This window comes from Diadema setosum, chromosome 15, assembly GCF_964275005.1.
Source record: "Diadema setosum chromosome 15, eeDiaSeto1, whole genome shotgun sequence".
Lineage (NCBI taxonomy): Eukaryota > Metazoa > Echinodermata > Echinoidea > Diadematoida > Diadematidae > Diadema > Diadema setosum.
This window is the reverse complement of record NC_092699.1, coordinates 28,887,266-28,912,049: the sequence shown is the minus strand read 5'-3', so window position 1 is coordinate 28,912,049 and position 24,784 is coordinate 28,887,266. Positions and strand designations below refer to the sequence as shown.

Genomic DNA, 24,784 nt, shown 5'->3' with positions numbered 1-24,784 from the left:
TGTGGGTTTTATAAAAGGTCTGCCAAACATTGACAGGATAGGCTCCAATTGTAGTCAATGTTGGCAAACATTACAAGAAGTGTCCTCAAAAAGGGGGTTTGCAGGTTATTAAACCAGCAACCAACAATGTGACTTTTGTAACACTTTTATGCATGCACTAATTGTTGAATATTTAGAGGACATGACATTAAGGCCTCATGTTAGTTCCAAATGAAATTGCAAGGCATATACACATGTGTGCATCACTGTTATGTGAAGACATGTTCAAGCTTGTAATCCACAACTTACTATTGTGTTCAAGTTGAATGAAACTTCCTTGTGTGATTCACTATGCAACCTTTGACATAGATGTCTTGCAATTCCATAGTTGATAAGTAGACAGTTAGGCATATCATGGGTTTGTTGGAAGTCAAGTGCCCTGCGTTCATGTTAGTTGTGCATGTAAATGGCTTCAGTTTGGAACTTACCTGAAACTGACCCTTAGTTACAGCATTTTTTTTTTTTTTTTTTGAGTGATACTTGGTCATGACTTGTGAACTCGTATGGCAAACATTATTTACACAGTCCCCATAACTTAATCCAAGCTCTTTCAAAATTCTGTTTCAAGCTCTATTGTTGTTATTATCATAATAATTTTTAGTTATTTGCTGGAGGAGTGTCTACAGAATTCTACATTGTGGTTGTAAGTACCATAAAGGTCCAAATTAATGTAATTACAATGCATTGCTTTCATTGATGTTTTCCAAGCAGACCAAAGGCAGTAGCAGCAGCGCAGACAGCTTAGCAGTATTTTGTGGAGAAGAAAACTTCCATTTTGAAGATGGATTCCAGGCAGAGAAGTAAGAATGAGAAGCACATACATTGTACATTCATATGCACAAAACCCAGTTTGCTTGTTTGCAGTCAGAGTGTACAATTACCTTCTCCCCTTGCTTGTGTAATTTCATGATGGGACCATTCAGATTCGAGTTAAGATTATTCAACAGCAGTGCAGATTCATGATCCTTTATTATTTCAAATTCGCAAATAACAGTAAGAAAATCTGTTTGTAATTTTACAATATCAGTCCAATTGCCAAATTCACACCCCACCAAAAAAAAAGGGTCCCTGATCTATAGATTGAGTTGATTAATTTGTAATCAGTGAGTTTCCATGGATTATGCAAATTCTGACCGTGTGATTGCGCATGCTACACCAGCTCATCGCCAGGAGGGACTTAACAACTTCTGAGTTATATTTGATTTCACCAACAAGTCTTCTTATCAAAGATAGGCCTAACCTTGATGAATGAAGATGGGGAAATATTTTCTTCTCATATTTTGCTTTTCCCTTCTTTATTGTTGTTGTGGGGGGGGGGGGATGAGGGTATAGTTCCCTATCAGGAGCTGCAAAACATGAGTGTTTAGAAACGCCAAGAGACATGATAGTAGGAGCCATTCCCTTTCCCATCTCCATGCCCTTCTGGCGAAACCGGACCAATGCCCAGACCTCTCTTTGTTCTGTGTGTCCAGGGAGAAGCGAGAGCGAGGATGACCGCACCCTTTTTGTCAAGGGCCTGTGCTACAGCACGACGGAGGAGACCCTTGTGGAAGTCTTCAGGGCCGTGTCGGCGAGGATCCCCCTCAACAACCAGGGACGTTCCAAGGGGTAGGTTGCTTCCAAGATGTGCCCTTTTTAAAACTGCAGTACTTACTAGTAGTTGATTCGGAGCTCTGTGGTGATGTGGTAAAGCAGAGCTTGCCCTCCAAGGTTTTATGACATACAAATGCATGTTGATTTGTGTTGATTCATGATACCCTCAACCTCAATTTTGTGGTGAAACGAATATCTACATATAGAAACAATCCATATATTTTAAAATAATTTTTATTCTTTTTCTTCAGAGTACTTGGGTATGTCAAAAAACAAACAAACAACTTTCAAACTAAGATTCTGGTTGTGACCTCATCTGTCAGTCATTGCTAAATTACTGATATTTTTTAACAAAAGATATTGGAATGCACCTTTCCCTCGACTCGGCATAACTTTCATGTCTCTGTGATATTAATGTCATGAACAAAAGACATGGCAAGGGAACTCTTAAGTTATGCTCTCGTTCTCAGGGAGGGTGCATTCAATGTCTTTTGTTAATCAGATTAGTACTTTAGCAATGATTGACAGAAGAGGTCACAACCAGAATCTTGGTTTGGAAGTCTTGTGTTTGTGGGTTTTTGTTTTGTTTTGTTTTGTTTTGTTTTTTTTGTGGGCGTATCCGAGTAATCTGAAGAAAAATTATTTTGAAATATATGGATTGTTTCTAGATATTCATTTCACCACAAAAGTGATGTTGAGGGTATCATAAATCAACACAGATCAACATGCATTTGTGTGTCATAAAACCTTTAACTTTTTAAATAGGAGGAACCCTACTTAGTTTGCAAGTAGTAAATAAGTGCTAATCTCTGTACACAGAGATTCTACACAGTCTGTCATGTGAATCAGAATAATTCAAAATGTTTTATTTTTTGGTTTAAATGTTCTAGTCTTGGTGATTGAGTGAAAAACAAAATGCAAAGGCCATGTGAAGGGGGTTTGCGGGACGAACACCATACTGGGGCTTTCTTTAGCTCAGTCGGTAAGAGCACATGTGAAGCAATCTGGCTGTGTTGTGCTTGAATCCTGATGGAATCCCATTAAATGTGCTCATTTTTCATTTTAAATTTCAGCTGGTACAATACACTGTAAAAGCGGAAAATTCTTGCCAGAGTAAATGTTTGTGCTCAGCTGGTAAAGTGAAGTTTGCATGTTGTAATTATGCATAATCTAAGAGATAGTTGTATTATTTCATTTAAGAAGCAAAATTATTTGTGCGGTATTATTATCACCAATTTTGATGTTGCATGAAATGTGCTAAAATTTCCACACGCAAAAAGTTTACGTGTTTACATTAGATTGTGTACAAAGCAATGTAGCATCCAGCTGATGAGCTATTTCAATATCCCTCAAGGTTTGCGTACATCGAGTTTGAGGACGAGAGGAGTGTGGACGATGCCATGGACTCGCAGCAAGGCATCGAGATCGACGGATGGACCCTGACTCTGGACTACGTGGGCCACAAGCGGAGGAACTTTGAAGAGTCCGGCGGCGGCGGCGGCGGCAGGAGTAGGGCCAGCGGAGGAGGAGGAGGACGCGATCGTGATCGTGATCGTGACGGAGGGAGGCGGTTCGGCGGTAGCTACGGCTTCAAGTCCGGAGGAGGAGGAGGACGCGGTGGATACGACTCCAGGCCAAGGGGCGGAGGAAGAGGTAAGCTTTGTAGCCAGGATTTGTGATTTCCCCTTCCCAGCTAAGGCCCCAGCCCTGGAAAACAAACAAAGAAACAAAACAAACAAGAAAAACCAGAAAACACCATCATACAGTCACTGGGGATACCATGTAGGGCATCTCTTGGCCATTGATCACCAATTTACGCTCAACAGGAAAGTTTTTGCTTGTGTATTCCAAGTTACAGATATTCCCCCCCCCCCCCCCCCCCCCCCTTTTGAGGACCTGGTAACAAGCTATTCCATCTACCTGTAAATGCTTAGATCATTTCGGTGCTTGAAATCCAATTTGCAAGCACTAGTTTTGGCCCTGTCCATACTGTTTGCTGATTCTTCAGTTTTTGGGGGACAATTGAGTATACAGCTGTGGAGCTCCTGTTGATGTAGCATCAACCTTCTCATTGGCCAATCACACCAGCCATGCATGCTGCTTATGCAAATATGAATGCTACACGATCACAGGTTCCCCAGACATTGTGGCAGGAGAATTATATATTATCAGTGCACTTGTCAGTGATATGACGTTTGCTCCTGCGGCAGTTGCTCCGGTTTTATTTTCTCCAAGGATGAGAGGTTAGGGTTAGGGTTGTGATAGGGTTTTAGGTTTAGTGTCACATGAGGCTTGGAATTAGGGTTGCGGTTAGGTTTGTGGGTAGAAGTTATGTTACGCTTAGTGTGCAGATATTTCTTGGGAGCAATTGCCATAGGAGCACATGTCATGGAACCACACTTGTCACTCCACCACTGTCCACTGTGAGTGGGTCTTGTGTGTGTGTGTGTGTGTGTGCACACGCATTTTTATGCCTCCGCCAACGAAGTGGCCGGAGGCATTATGTTTTCGGGTCGTCCGTCCGTCCGTACGTCCGTACTTCCGTACGTCCGTACTTCCGTACGTCCGTACTTCCGTCCGTCCGTACGTCCGTCCGTCCCGTTTTGTTTTTGTCGATATCTCAAGAACCGTGTGGTGGTTTTGCATCAAACTTGGTATGAGGGTATATCCTTGGGGGATGATACTTTGTGTGGATTTTAGGGTCACAGGGTCAAAGGTCAAAGGTCACAGGTTATTTTGTGAAAAAAAAATTGAAATTTCATGTTTTTCTCCATATCTCGCAAATGGTTCAAGGTATCTTCATGGAACTTAGTATATATGCTTGTACCGATGGGCAGTGATTATCTAGGGAAGTTGGGGGTCATGGGTCAAAGGTCAGGGGTCAAAGGTCAAGGTCAACTCCTCAAAATATAACTACTTTCCTTATATTTATGCAGTGCCTGAAGGATTTTTTTAAAACTTGATGTATGCATGTATAACCCAATATATATTCTGTGGGAAGTTTCTTGCCAAAAGGTCAAAGGTCAAAAGGTCAAAGGTCAAGTGAAAGTGCTAAATTGCACTTTTTCCTCCATATCTCAAAAATAACTCAAGGTATTGTCATGAAACTTACATATTTATGCATGTTCTACCTAACAGTGATTCTCTTTGGAACTGTGGGGTCAAAGGTCAAAGGCCAGGTTTCGATAATACTATTTTACCATTTGATACTAAAATTATACTTTTTCTCAATACCTTGAAAAGTACTCAATGCATAAACTTGTAAAAGGGTCAAAAGTCAAGTGAAAATCATCAGTTCCCCCAAATACCTGCACTCTTGATGTTTTAATCATTCATCCAATTGAACCTAGTTCTAGGAAAGTGAACATTCAGCACATTTGTGGCAAACCTGTCATTTTAATATTTTGCCAATTGTGTGAAACTGTCATCACACATTGTCAAGACATTGTACTATAGACCTATTAGGAGAACCATGTATTATGGCGGAGGCATACACCAGTCGCCGTAGCGACATTTCTAGTTTTTTTCCTTTTTTTCTTTTTGGGTTGGTTTTTTGTTTTGTTTTGTTTTGTTTTTTTTGTTTTTTTGTTTTTTTTGCACTAACCGTGTTTGAGCTTTGTAGTGCCTACTGATATAAGTGGTTTATTACCAGAGCTGGCTAAAAGTCACAGTCACTTCAACTACCATCTGTGGTGCTTATCTTGTCAATTGCAGATAGCAACCAGAACAGGACCCTGTACGTGAAGGGCATCCCGTACGATGCAACGGAGGACTCCCTCATTGACCTGCTGGGATGTGTCTCTGTCAGAATACCAAAGTACAGGGAGTCGGACGAGAACAAAGGGTGAGTCTCTGATTTGCCATGTCTATTGAGAAATCTAGAAATCTCGAAATGTAGCCATCCATGCATACATTTGAAACAAACCAGGGGGGCGTTTCATGAAGGAACTTGTTGGATAAAATGTCCGACAAGTCAATTATATCTGACAAGTTCAGAGAAATCAGCCAATCAGACTAAAGAATTTCTCAAAACTTGTCGGCTATAATTGACTTGTCAGATATTTTATCCGACAAGTTCCTTCATGAAACGCCCCCCAGGTCACAAGTGCACGTGAAATCTTGCTACATACTAATTTTGTAAATGTTTGTAGAGTGCTCCCAGGCAAATGATCTCCCGATGATGTCGCATGGTATTTGTATCGAGTGTTTTGTGTGGTGTAGAGAGGGGAAAATTTGTGAAGATGACTGTATTATCATTTTCAGTCCTGCATTAAGATGAACAGTATTTGGCTAAGATATATATTTTTCCCCCATGGACCCAAGTTGTGTGCCTGCAATCCCATGTGTGTGTATCTGTGTATGTGTGAGATTTTAGCAGGGAAAATTTTCAGCATTTCCGATTATGATTAGATGCTGGTATTTCATTCAGTGTGAGACTCTTCATTCTCTTCACATTCTTGTATTCAATCTTAACATTATAGAGAATGATAAAGTAAATCAATAGTAAACTCAGCACGTTTTCACTTTTCTAGTATTATAACAGATCACTTGACTTGCTTCTCTCAGAAGTAGGGGGAATAGTATTACCCTTAAAGATAATATAAAGTTTTGGTATTACCTTAAAAGTTTCCCTAAATTTCCTTGTCTTAGTCTGTGTTTCAGGTTAAAGTAACTTTCATATAACTAACACTGTGAGACTTACTCTCCCCAAAGTGCTCTCATGTCTTAGTAATCATGCAATAATGGTTTCGTACTAGAGCCGCCGCCGTACGGCAGCGAAGTAGCACACGTGTTGTACGAAACCATTATTGCATGGTAACTGCGACCAGCAGCGTGCAGCCCCATACGCATACTGAGTAGCTAACTGCGACCAGCAGCCCCATACGCATAGCTAGATGGGGCTTCGCATTGTAGCTTACAGGATCATGACAGATTTAGTATCGCGGGTAAATATCTACTTAAAATCCAAAAAATTCTTCAATTTGAAGACTTACCAATTAAGTTGAAGTCTTGAAAACAGGCTTCGAGCAACTTTTGGTTCTGCTAATAGTCCCTTTCTGTTCGAATTGATGACTGAATGTGACTCGGTCGAGAGGACCTTGGGAGAGCTACACTGAATTGACGGCCAGCGCATGCGCACACAAACATCTTATCCGTTCATGGATTTGAAATTTGTTCGCATGTGATGTGTGCGTATGCGCTGGCCGTAGTAATCAGTGTATGTTCAGGGAAACTTTTGAGGTACCAAAACTTTTTATTATCTTTAATATATATGTCATTAACAAGTCAAGTGAATGTGTACTTTTCATAGAAGAACTAAGTTTTTGTGGAAGTCTCTAATTTTTTTTTTATCGTCTTTCACGTTTGTCATCACAAACTGTAGTCCTCTTCTCATCTGTTGATGGCTACACTGAAATCTTTAAAATTCATATCTTTTGAACCAATTGTCTGATTGCATTCTCTGGATCCGCACAAAACAGGTTCGCATATGCCGACTTTGAGGACCACGCTTCGGCGCAGGACGCCATCGACCAACTCACGGGGCACGATGACCTCCTTCTGGAGTTTGCCCGGGAACGCCGCGGTGGCGGCGGCGGCGGTGGTGGCGGTGCCCGTGGTGGATTTGGCAGCGGCGGAGGCGGCAGTGGGTACAGGGACTCGGACCGTACTTACAGATCATCCAGACAGGATGACGGACCTAGTGACTGTACGTATCTTCCTTTCTTGCCAACCCTGAAACCATGAGTAACAGAGGAGAGATAGTGAACTAAGCACAGAGTAACCAGCTTTAAATACTGTAAAACCAGCAATTTTTCGTGTGCGTGAACCTTTTGTGAATTTTGCAAGGAGCCAAGATTTGCAAAAGTGAAAGGCACATGCAAGTTCTTATCTGCACAATGCACTGAATGCGAGGAACAATTAGCGAAAGTTTCATGTGGTAAATGTTTCTTGTTTCACGTTGATCAGACTATCTGGCTCCACATTTAGCAGCATGTACGTTTGTAAATGCATGAAAATAAGTGCAGCCAATACATGATTGTAGAATGACAGTATTTTTTTTTATTTAAGCACAAAATTGTAACAGTTTATGATTCTTTTCATTCCACCCCCGGAAAGATGTAGCCACCTTTGCTGCAAATTGTGGTGTGTAGGTATACATGGAGAGTTGTAAGAAGCGTAGAAATGATTGAACAATTATATTGATAGAGATGATTGGAGTGAAAGGTCAAATCTCGTTAATGCTTTGGCTTGAAATTAATTTCCTAACATTACTTCAGTTGGGACTGTCAAGTAATAATGTGATATGGCAGACACGGTAGACATTTTAGTTTAATCTGATGTTCGAATCGTTTACATGATTTCCTCTTGTTTTCTTTGGCTTTAATTCATTTCATTTCACTTTGTATGAATATGTTACTTTTTGTCAGTTTTGTCTGCACTCTGAAACCAAAAGCGTCAAAATAACATGTCTTATTGACATTTCCCACTGCTGCCTTGTTCCCCGCTTGAACCCCCAGACGACTCCCAGAACAGGACCGTGTACGTGAAGGGCATCCCTGAAGACGCCACTGAGGATGATCTCATGGACCTCCTCGGATGCTCCGCGGTTCGGATACCGAGACATCCCGACACAGATGAAATTAAAGGGTAAGCGCAAATGTCTGATGTGTGTGTGTGTCCCTTGCCAGATTGTTGAGCCATGTTAAAGCCATTTACCATTGGGGGCAGTGATTTAAAAACCGTTCGAGCTATCACATTTGATGCTTATGTGTAGATCAGTTATATCACATAACATCCTACCATATACCAAGAATTTTGCAATAAAGCCTAAAATATAAGGAGATATCACTATTTTTTGCAGTAAACCATAACTGTAGATGGTTTATTGAAATAATTTTGGCAAAACTATTGTTCACATTATGTATTAGCAATACTTAGCATTGATTATACCGATCGGCATTTCTACATCATTTTGTTTCTATCTCTAACTCGCATTTTATAACTATTTTGAAGCACTAAAGCTAGGTCTTTGTTTCATCTGCAAATGGTAAATTGTACCTTTACGTTTCACGGAAACTGAACTGCCGCACAGCTTTGTGTTGCCAAGGTGACCTAGAGATCCAAACTGTGCCACATGGCTCATTTTCAGGGAACCTGCGGTGTTTTTTTCCCCCCTGAAGTATGCCACTTTGGTACTTCTGAGTCGTGCATTGGTCGTGCAATTGGAGTTGTGTAATAGCTCATTGAGCATTCATGAGCACAGCAGAAAGATTAACACATACTCTTCAATATTCTAGAATAGAATACTTCTGATTAGTTAGACTGTACTGATAGGAGTTAGTTTATGACTATAGGTGATGAAGTGATACATAGTGATACTGTGGTTACTAGATGCTGCTGTAATGTACCTATATTGTACATATAAAAAGCAGATTTTGCAAGTAGTCTGTTTCTACAGTGTTTGTTATGTTTTTTGGGTTTTTTTTTTTTTTTTTTTGTTCAGCAAAAATTATATAAAAAGATTCTTTGTCAAGATAAGACACTGCATATTTTGGAAATAAGCTTAGCATGTGCCCTTTTTTTTTTTAGTGAAAAAAAAAAAGTTCTAAAAATTCTGTATGTATATACAGTTTACTCTTCATTGTCTTGCATTTACCTGTGCATTGTAGACAATCCTTTTTTTTTTTTTTTTTAACCCGTTGAGGACAGATTGATTTTGCTACAACACGCATTTCCCATGGGTAGACACCTGCCCGAGTATACTCTGGACTCATCTTCAACGGGTTAAAGATACGGTGATTGGGGTAATGGGACCGTATGGATGTTTTTTATAAGACTATAAATGGGAGATATATCTTTTCTCCATTCAGCTTTGCCTACGCTGATTTTGATGACCACGAAGCCGCGCAGAACGCCATCGACACTCTGTCTGGCTCAGACAACCTGTTCATGGAGTTTGCTCGGGAGCGTGGAGGCGGACGCGGCAGAAGTAAGTACTGCAGAAAATTGGATCTATCTGTCACGCTGTCGCGGAGAGCATTCCTTTGATCTAATCTGGATAATGCCAATCCTTGTGAAGACTTGAATTGTTCCACAAATTTATAGAAATGACGCTCATCTTCGAAATGCATGCGGCCAAGCTATGGATTGCTGCTCATTGAGTGTTTCCTGAGACTTTGTTGAGCCAACTCTTCTGTATTTTTTGTGGATAAGGGATTAAATCCCCTCTAACAAGGAGTACCAATTAGCTAAATATGAATTGTATTTGTTGTGAGATCTGGGGTCAAATGTCAAGGTTAGAATCATGCATTTTATCTTCATTATTGAGAAAACTCTGCAGACATTATTGACTTACACTAAAGAGATCACAACAGGTTGGGTGAAAAAGAGAAAAAAAGGCATCATGCCTATATTATTAAATGTTATGTAGATCCAAGAAGCGAGGAATGATTTTCATTTTCGAAATCATCTCTTCTCACCCAGGGCGTGGCGGATTCCGTGGTCGCCGTGGGGGAAGCGGAGGAGGCGGAGGCTACAATGGATACTGAGGGGGGCAAACATCAAGAACGAGGCGGCGACGCTCGTAACTAAATGTATCAAACAGGGACGGACCACGACGACAGAGGAGTTTTTCTCTACACGTACATCACAGAAATCTTGGGGGAAGAGTGAAAGCGACTTGCATATCAAGTGATGTACCTCTAATACTTTACAGCAAACAAGATGATGCCATGGCATTGTGTGTAGAGAGAAAAAAAAAAGAAAAAAAATTAACAGATGCCTTCGTATCGAGAGGAAATGATATCTTTTTTGACGCTATTATCGTTTGATGAGTCGCTTTGAGTCGAGACTCGCACGCAGATTTAGGCGATGCTCGCATGACGAAAACGTGCAGCAGATTGACAAAAAAAAGTTTTAAAAAAATTGAAGTGACAGTGAAGGGGGTAGCAGTTTTGTGCTTACGATTTTTGTGCTGAAATGTTATTTTTAGTGATCAACGACTTAACATGGGGGTAGGGGGGAAGGGCTGGGAAATGCTGTAAACCTGTGGCCCAAGGGAGGCCGCATTTTTTCACTGGATGTACAAAATTTCCCCTTGTGGTGTCTTATATGTAAGTAGGCTAGTGTGAGTTTGTTGCTACTTGCGGTTGCTCGCTGGAAGCAGATTGCAAATGAATGAATTCTCTTGTTCATTCTACACACTTTAATCTTTTTTTACAATTCTGTTCACTCTTCCTGATATGACAGGAAGGAGAAAAAAAATGTTATGCCTTCCCGGAATTTTATAAGCATAGGCACGGAAGTGAGCCTTCTCTCAGGCATGCATCCAACTGTAGATAGCATTAGTAGCCGACGATGATATGAAAACATATGACAAGTGCTGCAAATATAGGTGGACGAAGATTGCGCTTCTCGAACTTTTTTCATCCCGAGGCGCACTTTGGCCCCTACAAATTTTTTTTGGAGCCCCATAGTCAGACGGAATATGAATCCTTTCTTTTTTTAAATTTTTGGCCAACGTCACGGCTCACCATTGGGCCATGGGTGAGAAGCACAGGAGTAGGAGACCCGATTCATTACGTAAATACCTCTCCTTTCACCCTTTCCTCGGCATGTGCTTCTGGAAAAGTGTTCGTTTGAGCTCGCCAAGATTTGCGTCTTTGTCTAGGTGTGTAGTCGTTGAGGTCGAGGGGAGCTGTGTAGCTTTAAATATCACGGTGGGCTTCGAGTCGTAGATGTGTGCGCAGAGTTTTGGTCGAGCTTCGAACAGCAAGATCTGTAGCCATGTGTTTTGGACAACTTCAGGGAAACCTCAAAGAAAGGCATTTGGGATAGATAATCAGAAAAAAAAAAATACTTACCTCCTGCATGTTTTTTGTTCTTTGAATCATGGTATTTTGACAATTAATTACTCATTTCAGTCTTATTTTTTTCTTCAGGCATTTTTTCTTCTTTCTCTTTGATTTGCAAACATCTTTTTCCTCATATGAGCTGCAAGAAATCCTTGAAGATTAAGTATGTATATAGGCCTGTGATGCCTAATTATATGAAGCATATTCAACACAAATACCCCCCCCCTAAAAAAAAAAAAAAAGCACTGTTCCCTTAGACATTTGCAGACGAGATGGATTGTATAGAGGATATGTATGATTTTTCACACAGGTTAGCCAATACTTTAGCAGTATATACCGCCCTCCCCTCCCCACTCGTGTGAATCTCAGTAATATGATGATGCCCACCCCGATGATCCAAATGTGGATAAAACACGCTGGCCCGGAAAATAAATTGGTCTATGCGGGCAGAAATGGGACTGCAGGACACGGCTATTTTAATTTTAAAATGTGGTCATGTGAGTTGTGGTTTTGAAAGCACATTGTATGATAATTGAGTGGAGTTCATGTACAGTAGTTCTTTTTTTTTATTTTTTTTTTTTTAGTATTGAGATGGAAACAGTCACCTGTGTTGTGTGGATTGTCACCGTTTGAAAACCCAAATATTAATTGGTAGCTCTACTTACTGTCAGTGTAAATACATTTCTTTTCTTCTTCTTCTCTTGTTTTTTTGTCCAATAGTATTTCGTAGTATTAGCATCAACTGTACGTTTTGAGAACAGTTACAATAGCACTGAGTGTATGTTGTGCATTTTGATACAGAGTGAACTTCACAGATGCAGACCAAGAAATAGTAAAGTTACTATTTCGCTATTACAGATACGTATTGAAAGTATACTTTGAAGCCCAATTTTTTTTTGTTTCTTTAAGGACTTTTATTTATCCTTTGCTGTATTTTTAAGGTGTTAGCCAATTAGCGAAGATAAGTGGGCAAGTTGTCCAAACGACAACCATTGCGAAGATGAAACCATGGAGTAAGTTGCGAAGAGTGAACTACAAAGAGCAATCTATATCATGTGGCATGTATGGACACATTAACTCTACCAATATGAAAATCTGTGTATTGCCCATGCTGACAAGTTCGCGATGTATAAGTAAACTATGCAGTGGTAACTTTCTTTTCATTTGTTAATCCCCCATTTGAAGATTATGACCGTCACGAGGAGAAGTTAGCGGGAGTCTTTTCAGAGATGGAGAGTATCTGTATAGACAGATATAAAATGCACACGAAATATAATGCAATGTGGGATTTTTTGTGTTGGTGTCATTAACGCTTTTATCTTACGATATCAGTTTGAGAGTGAACTGGGCAGTCTTGTGGATTTTTTTTTCCTTGTCCACATATGAACTTTTAATTTTGATAGTAAATATCATGACAGCCAGCAAAATCATCAACAATTGAACTTTGACCTGCTCAATGGCGTACGCCCATCAATCATGCCTAACCGATCACCTACGGTGTGATAGTAATTGAGTACATTATGTAACAATATTCAGACATAATACGAGTGTTGAGATGGGAAGGGGGATAGAGATATGTAGTCTCGTGAAAGTCTTCGCAACATTGTGAGCAGTATCAGCACAAAAGTTTGTGTGAGACTCGGGGTGGTAGGTTAAGGTTGCCCATTTTCATTTTCTTGCTTTAAAGTTGTTGTTTTTTTTCACTTTTCTATTTTTTTTTTTTTTTTGGGTCGGGGGGGGGGGGGGGTGAGGGAAGATGTGTGTTTTTTAAATTACTTACATGTAGACCTGAATGTATTGATATGCTGCCCTGCACAAGGACATAATACACATGATTTATAAACAGCCTACAAGGCTGAATTTTGATTCATAATTTATTTTGATTTGAAGATGCCAACAAGTCAAATTTTGTGCGACAGTTGGGGCCCATACTTGAGCGTTTGAGTGTCTCTCCACTTTCCTTAATGTGCATTTTTGAATGTACCAAACTTAATTTATATTGAAGCCTCGTAATTGAATCCTTTCCTTTTAAGTTGCGTTGCTGGAGTTTGTAGTTGGCAAAGGCAGTATTTTAACCCTTTTTTACCATTTCTCATGTTGATTGTCAATCTTTAAGTCCATTTGCATATTTTGCTACATTTGTGGTAAGTCGGTAATGTATATTTGTATTGGAATTATGGAGTATTACATTATTTCTAAGTCAATTTTAATAAAAATTGAAATAAAGGGGAGGTAGTAGAACTGATCCTTGTTCAGTGGATTTATTGTCGTCTGGAACTGAATATCAACCCTTGCAACAACTTTTTGCTCTGCACCGATTCATTATTCCCTGTTCAGTAGATTCATTGTCGTCTAGAGTTGAGCTACGACCTGACAGCAGCTTTTTTTGTTTTGTTTTGTTTTGTTCTGCATGCGCTCTAATTCATTGTTTTGAAGTGCAAGTGCGCACCATGTTCAAACTGTTTTTATTGAATTCAGTGAGGAAAATCAAATGAACAGAGTGATGGAAGCTTATCAAGATCAGACATAAAAGTGGAAAAAAAAGATAATGGAATTAAACACATTTTCACCAAATGCACACAACATGGAAGAGACTACAGTAATGAGCTACAGAAATATATTTTTTGTATCCCCCAAACAGAGTTCAGAGGATACTATAGATTTGGCCTAGTTTTAAATACATTTCATATACTACATAATGATGTATGTATATACATACATATATATATATATATATATATATATATATGTATATATATATATATATATATATATATATATATATATATATATATATATATATATATATATATATATATATATATATATATATATATATATATATATATATATTTATTTATATATATAGGCATACATGTGTTTTGGTGCCTTGTCTGTTACTAGTTTGCAGGCACAAACCCTTGTTGGTCGTAAAGGAGTCTGCGCCAAGACTACTACATGCACCACTTTGGCACTGTCCCATAGGCCCTGTGTTGAAGCTTCTCCTTGTTGGGAGAGGCTGCAGTGTAGTGGTGCGTGTATTAGTCTTGGCGCATGCAGACTCCTATACGACCAACAAGGGTTTGTGCCTGCAAACTATCTGCTACCGACGGTTTCACGCTGTCGTGATCCTCCCAACGGATATATACCAAACGGATATATATACATGTAGTATATGTATGTGTATATATATATATATATATATATATATATATATATACTCCTAGATGGGTCATTTGGAAGACATTTCCATTTGTTTTATATGCAAATTTATTATTACATGTTCAATGGCAGTTTACGCAATGGAGACACGAAAATTGTCTCCTTAATGACCAGTTGTCTCCCTAATGAAGACACTTCCCCCCAATATGTCTCCCTAAGGTGCCAACTAAGGATATATATATATATATAATATATTATATATATATATATATATATATATATATATATATATATATATATATATATATATCCCTAGTTGGCACCTTAGGGAGACACTTCCCCCCCAATATGTCTCCCTAAGGTGCCAACTAGGGATATATATATATATATATATATATATATATATATATATATATATATATATATATATAAATATATTATATATATATATATATATCCTTAGTTGGCACCTTAGGGAGACATATTGGGGGGAAGTGTCTTCATTAGGGAGACAACTGGTCATTAAGGAGACAATTTTCGTGTCTCCATTTCGTAAACTGCCATTGAACATGTAATAATAAATTTGCATATAAAACAAATGGAAATGTCTTCCAAATGACCCATCTAGGAGTATATATATATATATATATATATATGTTGAGAATTCACGTATTGGCTCCATGAAGAAATGATGAAATAAACTGGAAATGCATTTTTGCCAATAAAGAATGAGTTTATTCGACTCAAATTTTCAGCGACCTCCGCCTTCTTCAGGAGTCTTGACAATGACAGTATCAAAACAAAGCAAAACAATGACCCGAATTCACGAAGATGGTACAAACGAAACCATGGTTTAAACCATGGACAAAACCATGGAGCGCCAAGCGTCGCACGGAATATTTCGTTACGAAATTGGTAATTTCGTCAACAAAATGATCGTTTCGTTAACGAAATTATCATTTCGTGGACGAAATGTTCATTTAGTTACAAAATGTCATTTCGTTACAAAATAATCATTTCATCGACGAAATGACTGATTTCGTAACGAAATATTCCATGCGACACTTGGCGCTCCATGGTTTTTGTACTTTGTTTCATACTTTGTACCACCTTCGTGAATTCGGGCCATAGAGAGCGCACTCGTAGACAGACTTGGTTGCTGTGAGACACGGCTGGAGGTGCGCACCCTTTACAGTGATGTTGCCATGTAGACGCAATGTAGTCATGGCACGCATAAGAAGGAGAGCATTGACATGTTTTTATTCGGGTGCTGTTCGTTATTCCGAAGGTTCGATATTCCGAAGGTTCGTTATTCCGAAGGTTCGTTAATCCGAAACACACAGATTCCCTATACCTAGAGGTTCGTTAATCCGAAAGTGAAAAAGGGTTCGTTAATCCGAACATTTTGTGGCGTTATTCCGAAGGTTCGTTATTCCGAAGATTTGTTAATCCGAAAATGAAATTCGGAAAAACGAACATTCGGAATAACGAATCTTCGGGCTGAAGAGCCTTCGGAATAACGAACCTTCGGAATAACGAGCTGTAACCGTTTATTCGGTATTTCATCATAGCATGCTGTGATAATACAAAGTGATATGTCGCTTAAATTGAACGCCTTTGTTAGGTAATAAACATGGCAATGTAACACGAGGAACCTACTAAAAAGCAAAGCTTGTAGGATGTAGGTTCCAAAATTCGGCCTAAGCGTTTAATACAATATTTCAAGCTGGATATCATAAAGAGTAACATCAATCAGAGAAAATGGTGGGAGTTTCATATACGAACGTAAATCAGTGTTGTATTCAAGTTAACCTGTCCGATGGCTGTAAATATAGGACGTCGGCTGGACGCGCCCTATGGCTGGACAGCACAAGTCTGACACGCATCGGACTGACTCGAAACTTGTCCGACACTGACTCGGCCTGCGACCAGAAATGGCGTCCGATGGCCGCGAGCTAAGCTCGAGCTAAGCTCTGAGCTTCGTTCCTATAATCATACTACAATCTTGCCTCATCTCATTACGCCGACACGTCTGACACCGACCTAATTCAATTCAATTCAATTCAATCATTTATTGTCTGATTTAAAAAATACAGAAAATCTTCCTCCACTGGCAAGATAACAGAGCATAACACGACAAGAATAACAAACAGATCACATATAAAAAAAAATAATAATAATAACATTTTTTTTTTAATATTTGACTAACGCAATTTGCATTTATATCCTGTATGAGCTCCCCCCCCCCCCCCCAGCTGCACCCGGAAAATTGCCAACATTTTGATTTGGTCATCTCGGAGAAGACTTGTGTTTAATGGGCATGGTAAGTCAAAAACTATATCGCAATATGTTTCATAATAGTATTCAAATATATGTTCATAGAAACGTGATAAAAAGGAATTCTAAACTCTTAGCAGGATCAATGGCACACAAAATAAACAATGAGCATGCATGTTTGAGTGCGTGGGTTGGAATCGTTTGCACACAGTAATAGCCTGGATTAAACGCGCGAGGAATCGCACAGTAGCCGAAAGTGTCGAAGAAGCAATCACGCACACACTACTGTTTCAGAGTCTAGACGCAAAAAGAAGAAGGAAAAAAGAAAAGGCACAGAACTAGACCACGTCAGGAAGAGAACTACCAGATACATGACATTGAAAGATCGGACACATGTGAGTTGAGCCAGAAAAATTAATTTAGGTTGGACGGTATTCGCGCCCTTCAAACTCTCAACCAATCAAATTCAAGGGATTTCTTCACCCATATTATGGTGATTTCCCATCACATGAATTGCAATGCGAACCATTCAAGCATACTAGACATTCTGAAAATGACAATTTGACAATCTGAATTCTGACTTTTGCGAGGTTCATTAAAGCGTATAAAAGACGACATCACATTTGCGTGTCAGATTCCCCCACCACCTGCCCACAGGCAAGTTTTAAATCAGCACGCCGGGAGGTTCAATTCAATCTAAATTTCTCATTCAGTGAGCCCTTTTTTCGTCATTGAACAAAAATAGCAAATTGAAACATACCAAAATAATGACTGAAATATCCTACTCACATATCTAAAACACTGGTAGTTACCCCCTCGCGTCCACGAAATACTTGAAATAGCAAATAATATTAAGCAACGACCTATAATATCACCACTGGATGAGGGCACAATGCAAAACACGAAATACAACAGGGCAATGAACTTATTCACGAAATATGGAAACAATATTCCTTGGTCAATTGACCAATCAGATTACAGAATGCCTATATCATATTACGTTAATTGTATATGTTAATTAACAGTCTGACAGACTCATTATTCATGCTATGCGAAGGATGGGGAACCCATTGTGCGTGCAACAATGCCATGTGGATAGGTGGGCGTGGTTTTTTCACCTCTTTTTTTATTTGTTTTTAACGAGTTGAGCGTAACTTATGGAACTTCGTTTCTCATTCTGCGTCTGATTACCTCAGGTAAATATTTTGATATGCAATAAGTCACCAGTCTTTGGTGTTTCTCTCTCTCTCTCTCTCTCTCTCTCTCTCCCTCTCTAACAGTGAATAAATATTCCATGATTTGCCAGCTCTTAGGGGGAAATTCCCTATCGTTCCTATATTTTGTAATGTTATTCGCAAAGAAAGGAAACAATCGGAGCATCGCTTACATATTCTGCGGGATTTGTTCTTTGTTTGTTGGTGTTTTGTTGTTCTGCTTGCTTTGAAGTGGAAAGACCTACCCAAGCAGCGTATCTCGCATTGTGCAGTAACGTTCGAGACTCTGTTTTAGTGTCGAGATTGCTTAACCGAAAACAAAGATTGATAAATGACGAATTTTATCAAATGAGGTGCATGTGAAATAATGTGCAAATGCATCTACAGAAAGAAAGACTCAATCTTAAAGCAAAACTTGGGCAAATTATGCTGTTACCATCAAAATATACCACTGTCGTGATATTATGTTTGCTCTACGTCTGTTTGTTTGCTTTTTTTATACCAATGTCTCTGCTCAGGAAAGCAGAATGTGATGACAACACATTTTATGTATCATGGCACCCATCACGCACTCATGTCATGTATCCAATATAAGCCCTGTGCTTTCAACGAGGTGCCTATACTTGATTATCAAAATGCAGGGCCTACTTTGGTAGACTAATTTGTCTACCCACAGTGTCAAACTTTGCCTCACGCGTGAGAGATAATAATACACATGTACCAGAACATGAGCATTGTTAATATTGTCTGTGGTTTGCTCAAAGAATGAGAGTTTGTTCCCTCATAGGACAGTGAAAAGCAGTTCAGTGCAAACAAGCCTTACAAGCATACATGTATGTCACGCGAGCGGAAAGATGGCCGAAGACAGGGAAATTCCCCGCAGGAAACGCGAGTACATACATACTTCCTTGGGTGAAGTCAAGCCCCAACGCGCATCTATTGCGAATCATTGTGAAATTCGAGCTACTTTGATACAGTAGTACGATTTTTAGCTGATGTTACCCCAAGTGTTTCGTATTTTGCAGCGCTTCATCGGGGCTTCATCATAGCTCTTATATACCGTCTACGTCAGGCCTGTTTAGGGGCTTTTAATTACTTGTGTGTGTGTGTGTGCGTGTGTGTGTGTGTGTGTATGAATGCCTTTGTGTGCTTATTTTCAACCTTTAATTTTTACTGTTTGTTGTGTCCAAATTATGAGAATGCTTTGTTATTTTATAAAGAAATATCAGTTTAGGTGCCCTTACATCATCTGAATGGAAATTTATGAATAAATGTCGTTGAAAAAGAGTGTGTATAGATGCGTATGCGTCTGTTTGTGTGTCTGTCTGTGTGCTTGCGTGCGTGTGTATGTGTGTGTAGATTTATGATAAATAAATAGATGTACGGAGGTCGGGACTGAACCACCCCTCACGTTGTATACTTCGATGCCCTTTGTCGCAGCAGGGAGGTGTCTCACCTCCCTGGTCGCAGCGACCCAGCGGACGTCGTCTATCATTGAACTGAAGAAGTTATTCTACTTCCGCCTATTTATTCATTTGTCTAATTTTTGTTTAAGTTGGCTCACCGTCAGTTGCTGAAAGATATTACCATTTTAGCTGTAAGTCGTTATGTGTTTGGTATATTGTCATCCGCAAGATGGCTAGACTTGTTCGCCACATTATTGCTATCTACAATGTGTATTATGCTTGTAAAATCTGGAAATAAACCGTATATTGTGATCATGTAAACAACACTCGAATGGAGTACGGTGAAGACACACAGTCGCAAGAATCTTCAGATATATTATTGAAGGAGGCAGACTTAACCAGAAAAGGAAAAAGAAGAAGAAGAAAAGTGCGAATAACACAATACTAGATATTCGAATTTTATCAAAATTGGCCGCCCGAACGCATTGAAATCAGGAAAATTTTCAAAAGCGAGCAGTCACATTGTCGTTATCACCATGCCGTTATCATTTTTCCAAGTTAATTATACGAGTTGGACATTGAAGACCTATAGTCCCTCCCCCGCATGTCGTCCACGAATCCGGCAAAGTGACCATTCAAGTTATAAGAAGCATTGCACGATATTATCATCACTAACTTGTAATTTTATGTATTTAACTCGTTGGGAATGAAGAATCTTCGGAATACCGAACAGTAACCCTAAAACTTACCCTTGATTATTTCGATGTAACATGCCAGCGTGGTCTATTAAACCAATATTTGCCAAATTTTCATACGTTGACTTACAGCGCGGCTTGACAAGGTCATGAGCAAACGAAATGTCACTCAGCTCACGTTGGCATGTGTGTTTGACTCTAAAAATGTAACACAGTGATTCTTAACTTTCTTCATATGTTTTATGCCCAATTATGCTGAAATGATCAGTGTTTTTCTTGTATATGACCAACCTACGTAACCCTAAACCCAACTGCAATATTGCTGAAAACTCGAAGCCCTCATATGAAAACAGACACACACACACACACACACACAGACACACACACACACACACACACACACACACAACAGGCAGACAAAACTAACAAAAGAAAAGGCACTGGAAAGATGTAAAACACTGTTAGGAATTTTTCCAGTCTTTATTTGTTCTCTCTTTCTCTCTCTCTCTCTCTCCTCTCACACTGAGACTGTTTGGTATTGTATTCCTGAAAAAAAAAAGAAAAAAAAAAAAAACTCATCAGCCCGTTCACGCTTGCAGAGTGGTCTAAACTTGACGATGATTGGTCGGCCGCGTCGCACAGTTCAGCACTTCTCGAATCACGAATACCCTTACATGTGTTTACGCAACGTCGAAATCGCCTTCCCAGCCCTCGCGCCGTTGTCAGACTGATGTCCCAGTGATCTCAGAGGATAATAATAATTGTTCGGGAAATCCAAAAACGTTTCACATTGTGGATATTCGCCTTCGCGGCAGGAGCAAAGAGATATATCGGCGCCGGCCAAAAGTTTGATTCACATGATTGGTGCAAAGAGGAAAATAATTGGCGATCGTTAAGCGGCACCCATGCCCCTACCTCCCTTTCTTTACAATTAACGTGATTAATGGTCGCCGTAATTCGAGTCGATTGTCGGCGTGCTCGAATTCGAACACATAACACAGCATCCGGCGTCAATCGTCAACCCAGTTTGGCTGCACCGTTGTTCAGTCCTGGAGCTACAGGCGAGGCTTACCCGTGACCTTCCAACATTATGAGAGTAGGTACCATAGCTACTTTATGTAAACCTTTTTTTTTTTTTTTTTTTTAAGTATCTTTTTTTTTTTTTTTTTTTTAAAGTATCCCGTAACGTGTTATCGAGAGCTTGTAGACGATCACATAATCGGTTTCACTAAGAAGTATTTTCAGGTAGCGATTATCGATATTGTTATGAAAGTACTCTGAAGAAATGTTTGATGTCATGTTTAGCATGCAATGTCATAATCATGTTTGATTTGTATGTTGATGTTAATGTATATGTCACTCCGGATGAAACTTCGACAATATGATATAATACGTATTTTGTAAGACAAGAAGAATACAAGATATTATACATTCGGTGTGTTAACCTTTCTCCGTTCCTTCACGTCATGCTTGAAGTATAATAATTTTTGTCATCATATTTATCTGTATTCTTTGCGATATAATTGCATTTAGTCAAATGGGTAGCAAACATACATGGAAATATAGAATGTAAGATATTGAATATGAAGAAGAAATATTAGAATACATGCAACCGATTGGCAAGACCTTATGGCCCGAATTCACAAAGGTGGTTTCAAATGAAACTACGGTTTCTAAAAACCATGGTTTCTAGAAACCGTAGTTTCATTTGAAACCTCCTTTGTGAATTCGGGCCTATGGGTTTAGAGGCAACTTAACGCCCTCATCATTCTCAACCGACGATATGTATATATATATATATATATATATATATATATATATATATATATATATATATATATATATATGGGTACAAGTAACATGGCGATCAATTAGGAGCATGCTCAGGGGGCATATCTCTTGAAGTTAAGCAAGATAATCGTGATGATGATAATGTTTGTAAGAAAGTAGGAAAAATTGTTGTTTCTTTAACGAAGAAAAAAAAATGACAACTCAGACTAGTAACTGCCACATTGAATCATGTATGGCACAGGCAGCGAGAAGGAATGTGAAAATGCATGAGAAAATAGAACGAAACCGAAATAGAAGGGAATTTTCCGTCGGAATAAGCTTTCGTGATACACTAGAAACCACTATATACAGGCCTTCACGCACATTGAACACATGCAAAATCAAAAGAGCAACGTAAACTGAAGGCCACCGCACACTACACGATCAGGCTGGTCTTAAAGTCTTAAGCCAAGCTGGGTCTTAAAACCAGTCGTACGACCGGACACCGCACACTATACGACCGAACCTTACGAGTAGGCTTACGACTGTAAAGCGCGCGCAGTGCGCACTGCGTGCGCTTGCATTTTACTGCATTGTGAATGGCTGAAAGTCTACGACCGGTCGTAGAAATTCAACATGTCAAATCTCTACGACTGGCGCTAAGACCCAGTCGTACGACTAGAAAATGGCAAGACTGTCACGTCACACTTCTAGTCTTAATGTCTTAAGACCGGTGAATCGGGGCAAAATCGTGTAGTGTGCGGCGGGCTTAACTTGATTAGACACGCACGCGCGCGCACATACATACACACACACACACACACACACACACACACACACACACACACAAATACACATGATTGTGTGTGTGTGCATATGTGTCATAATATATAATTGGAAGAGGAAGTATTCGGAAAAAAAAGAAAGGAGGACTCTCCCTTTGCAAACAAAGGAAACATGTTGCCTTGTTACCTGTCTCATTCACGAGCGACATGATGTTTGCTATTGTCTTTCATTTATTTCGCACTCGCGAAGCCAAACAGCACAATCTGATCACATAAATATACCAAACGTGATACCGCAGACAGACCGTGACGCTGGGAGGATTCAAGTTCGTGCGTTTTTTGTAGTTGGATCTAACTTAAAAATGGGGGATCCCCTTTTCCGTCACAAGATCCACCCTCCCCTCCCTAACCCACCCCTCCCGCCAAAAAAGGGGAAGGAAATAGGTCAATACAATTCGACAGAAATAACGAAAAACATAATTCCCTGAGGCTTCAAGGACACGTTATTGAAAAATCATCAGTCAATACCTTATCTCAGAAGAACATAGGCCCTAACAGCAAAATAACATTAAAAGCAACGACAACTTTTCTAATGTTGTGCGTTTTTGTAGTTGGATCTAACTTAAATACGGGGGATCCCCTTTTCCGTCACAAGATCCACCCTCCCCTCCCTAACCCACCCCTCCCGCCAAAAAAGGGGAAGGAAATAGGTCAATACATTTCGACAGAAATAACGAAAAACATAATTACCTGAGGCTTCAAGGACACGTTATTGACAAATCATCAGTCAATACCTTCTCTCAGAAGAACATAGGCCCTAATAGCAAAATAACATTAAAAGCAACGACAACTTTTCTCATGTTGTATAAAATCATAATGAATGAATATATAAAAAATACAGATAAATATGTGCATGTACTATATTTATGTGATCTACAATTTATTTCGTTCATTGATGATTGTAGTTATCCTTTCATATTTTTATTTATATCATAACTTTCGTTAATGACATCTTGTTCAGTGATTTGTCTAAATAAAAAAAATGAACCAAACATAACATTGCTGTGTTGACGACAACATGCAGATGGAGCATAACGTGCTATATCGTGACACAACATTCGAGGTATAGTGCGTTATACAAATTATACAAAATGAATATCTACATTTCAACAAGGTTACTATGTTATTAGATTCATTGGAAGGATATGAAGAAATATATCAAGCACCGTTCCGAGCCAGCAGTGAAAATTCCAATTCCCCTGGACAGAATCTACACTATTTAGGCCTACTTCTTTTTCCGGGCTGTGTTCCTTGGACGCTTTTGTGGCGAAAAATTAGTGCTCTTCCTGACTCCCCGAAATCTATAATATCAACTAGAGTGCATCGTTTATTCGTTGAATTTATTTATATATGTATTATAGAGAACTTATACATTTATTAGTGATGTATTATATTTGCTCAAGGCAGATCCACAACTTGTAGGAGCTATAAGTGTGTATGTCTCTCTGAGTGTTTACATTAATGTCTCCATGTATGTCACTTAAAGGGATTGTATAGTTTTGGTTGAGATCTAATTTCAGGTTTCTAACATTTTTTTTTGGCAAGATAATTAGAAACCTCTTATGAAATATGAAAGAGCATGTAATTCTATGAGGAATTCAACATTTATTTGATGAAAATTGGTTTTGAAATGGCTGAGATATCCAAAAAAAGAGCGATTCTAATAAAGTGTGGGACCCACACTTTATTACGATCACTTTGTTTTACTTTGTTTTTTGATGTTTCAGTCATTCCAAACCCGATTTTCATCAAATAAACCTTGAATTCCTCTTAAAATGGTATGCTTTGTACTATATCATAAGCGTTTTCCTGGTATCTCACAAAAAGTTAAAAGCCCAATTTTCATCTCCACCAATACTGTACCATCCCTTTAAAATATGAAATCTACAAGGTTTATATAACCTTTTGTTTTTCATGCAGGGTGCCATG

General features: G+C 39.1%; 1 protein-coding gene across 1 annotated transcript; it reads left to right on the top strand.

Moving 5' to 3' along the window:
- The first annotated feature begins 759 nt into the window (after positions 1 to 759).
- Positions 760 to 13,229, top strand: LOC140238792 (nucleolin-like). The gene is made up of 8 exons (XM_072318689.1): positions 760 to 839; positions 1,512 to 1,647; positions 2,987 to 3,285; positions 5,347 to 5,476; positions 7,113 to 7,339; positions 8,151 to 8,280; positions 9,504 to 9,622; positions 10,117 to 13,229. Exons 1-8 carry the CDS (start codon positions 821 to 823, stop codon positions 10,179 to 10,181), a joined length of 1,125 nt encoding a protein of 374 aa, XP_072174790.1. The 5' UTR covers positions 760 to 820; the 3' UTR covers positions 10,182 to 13,229.
- Positions 13,230 to 24,784: the final 11,555 nt, after the last annotated feature.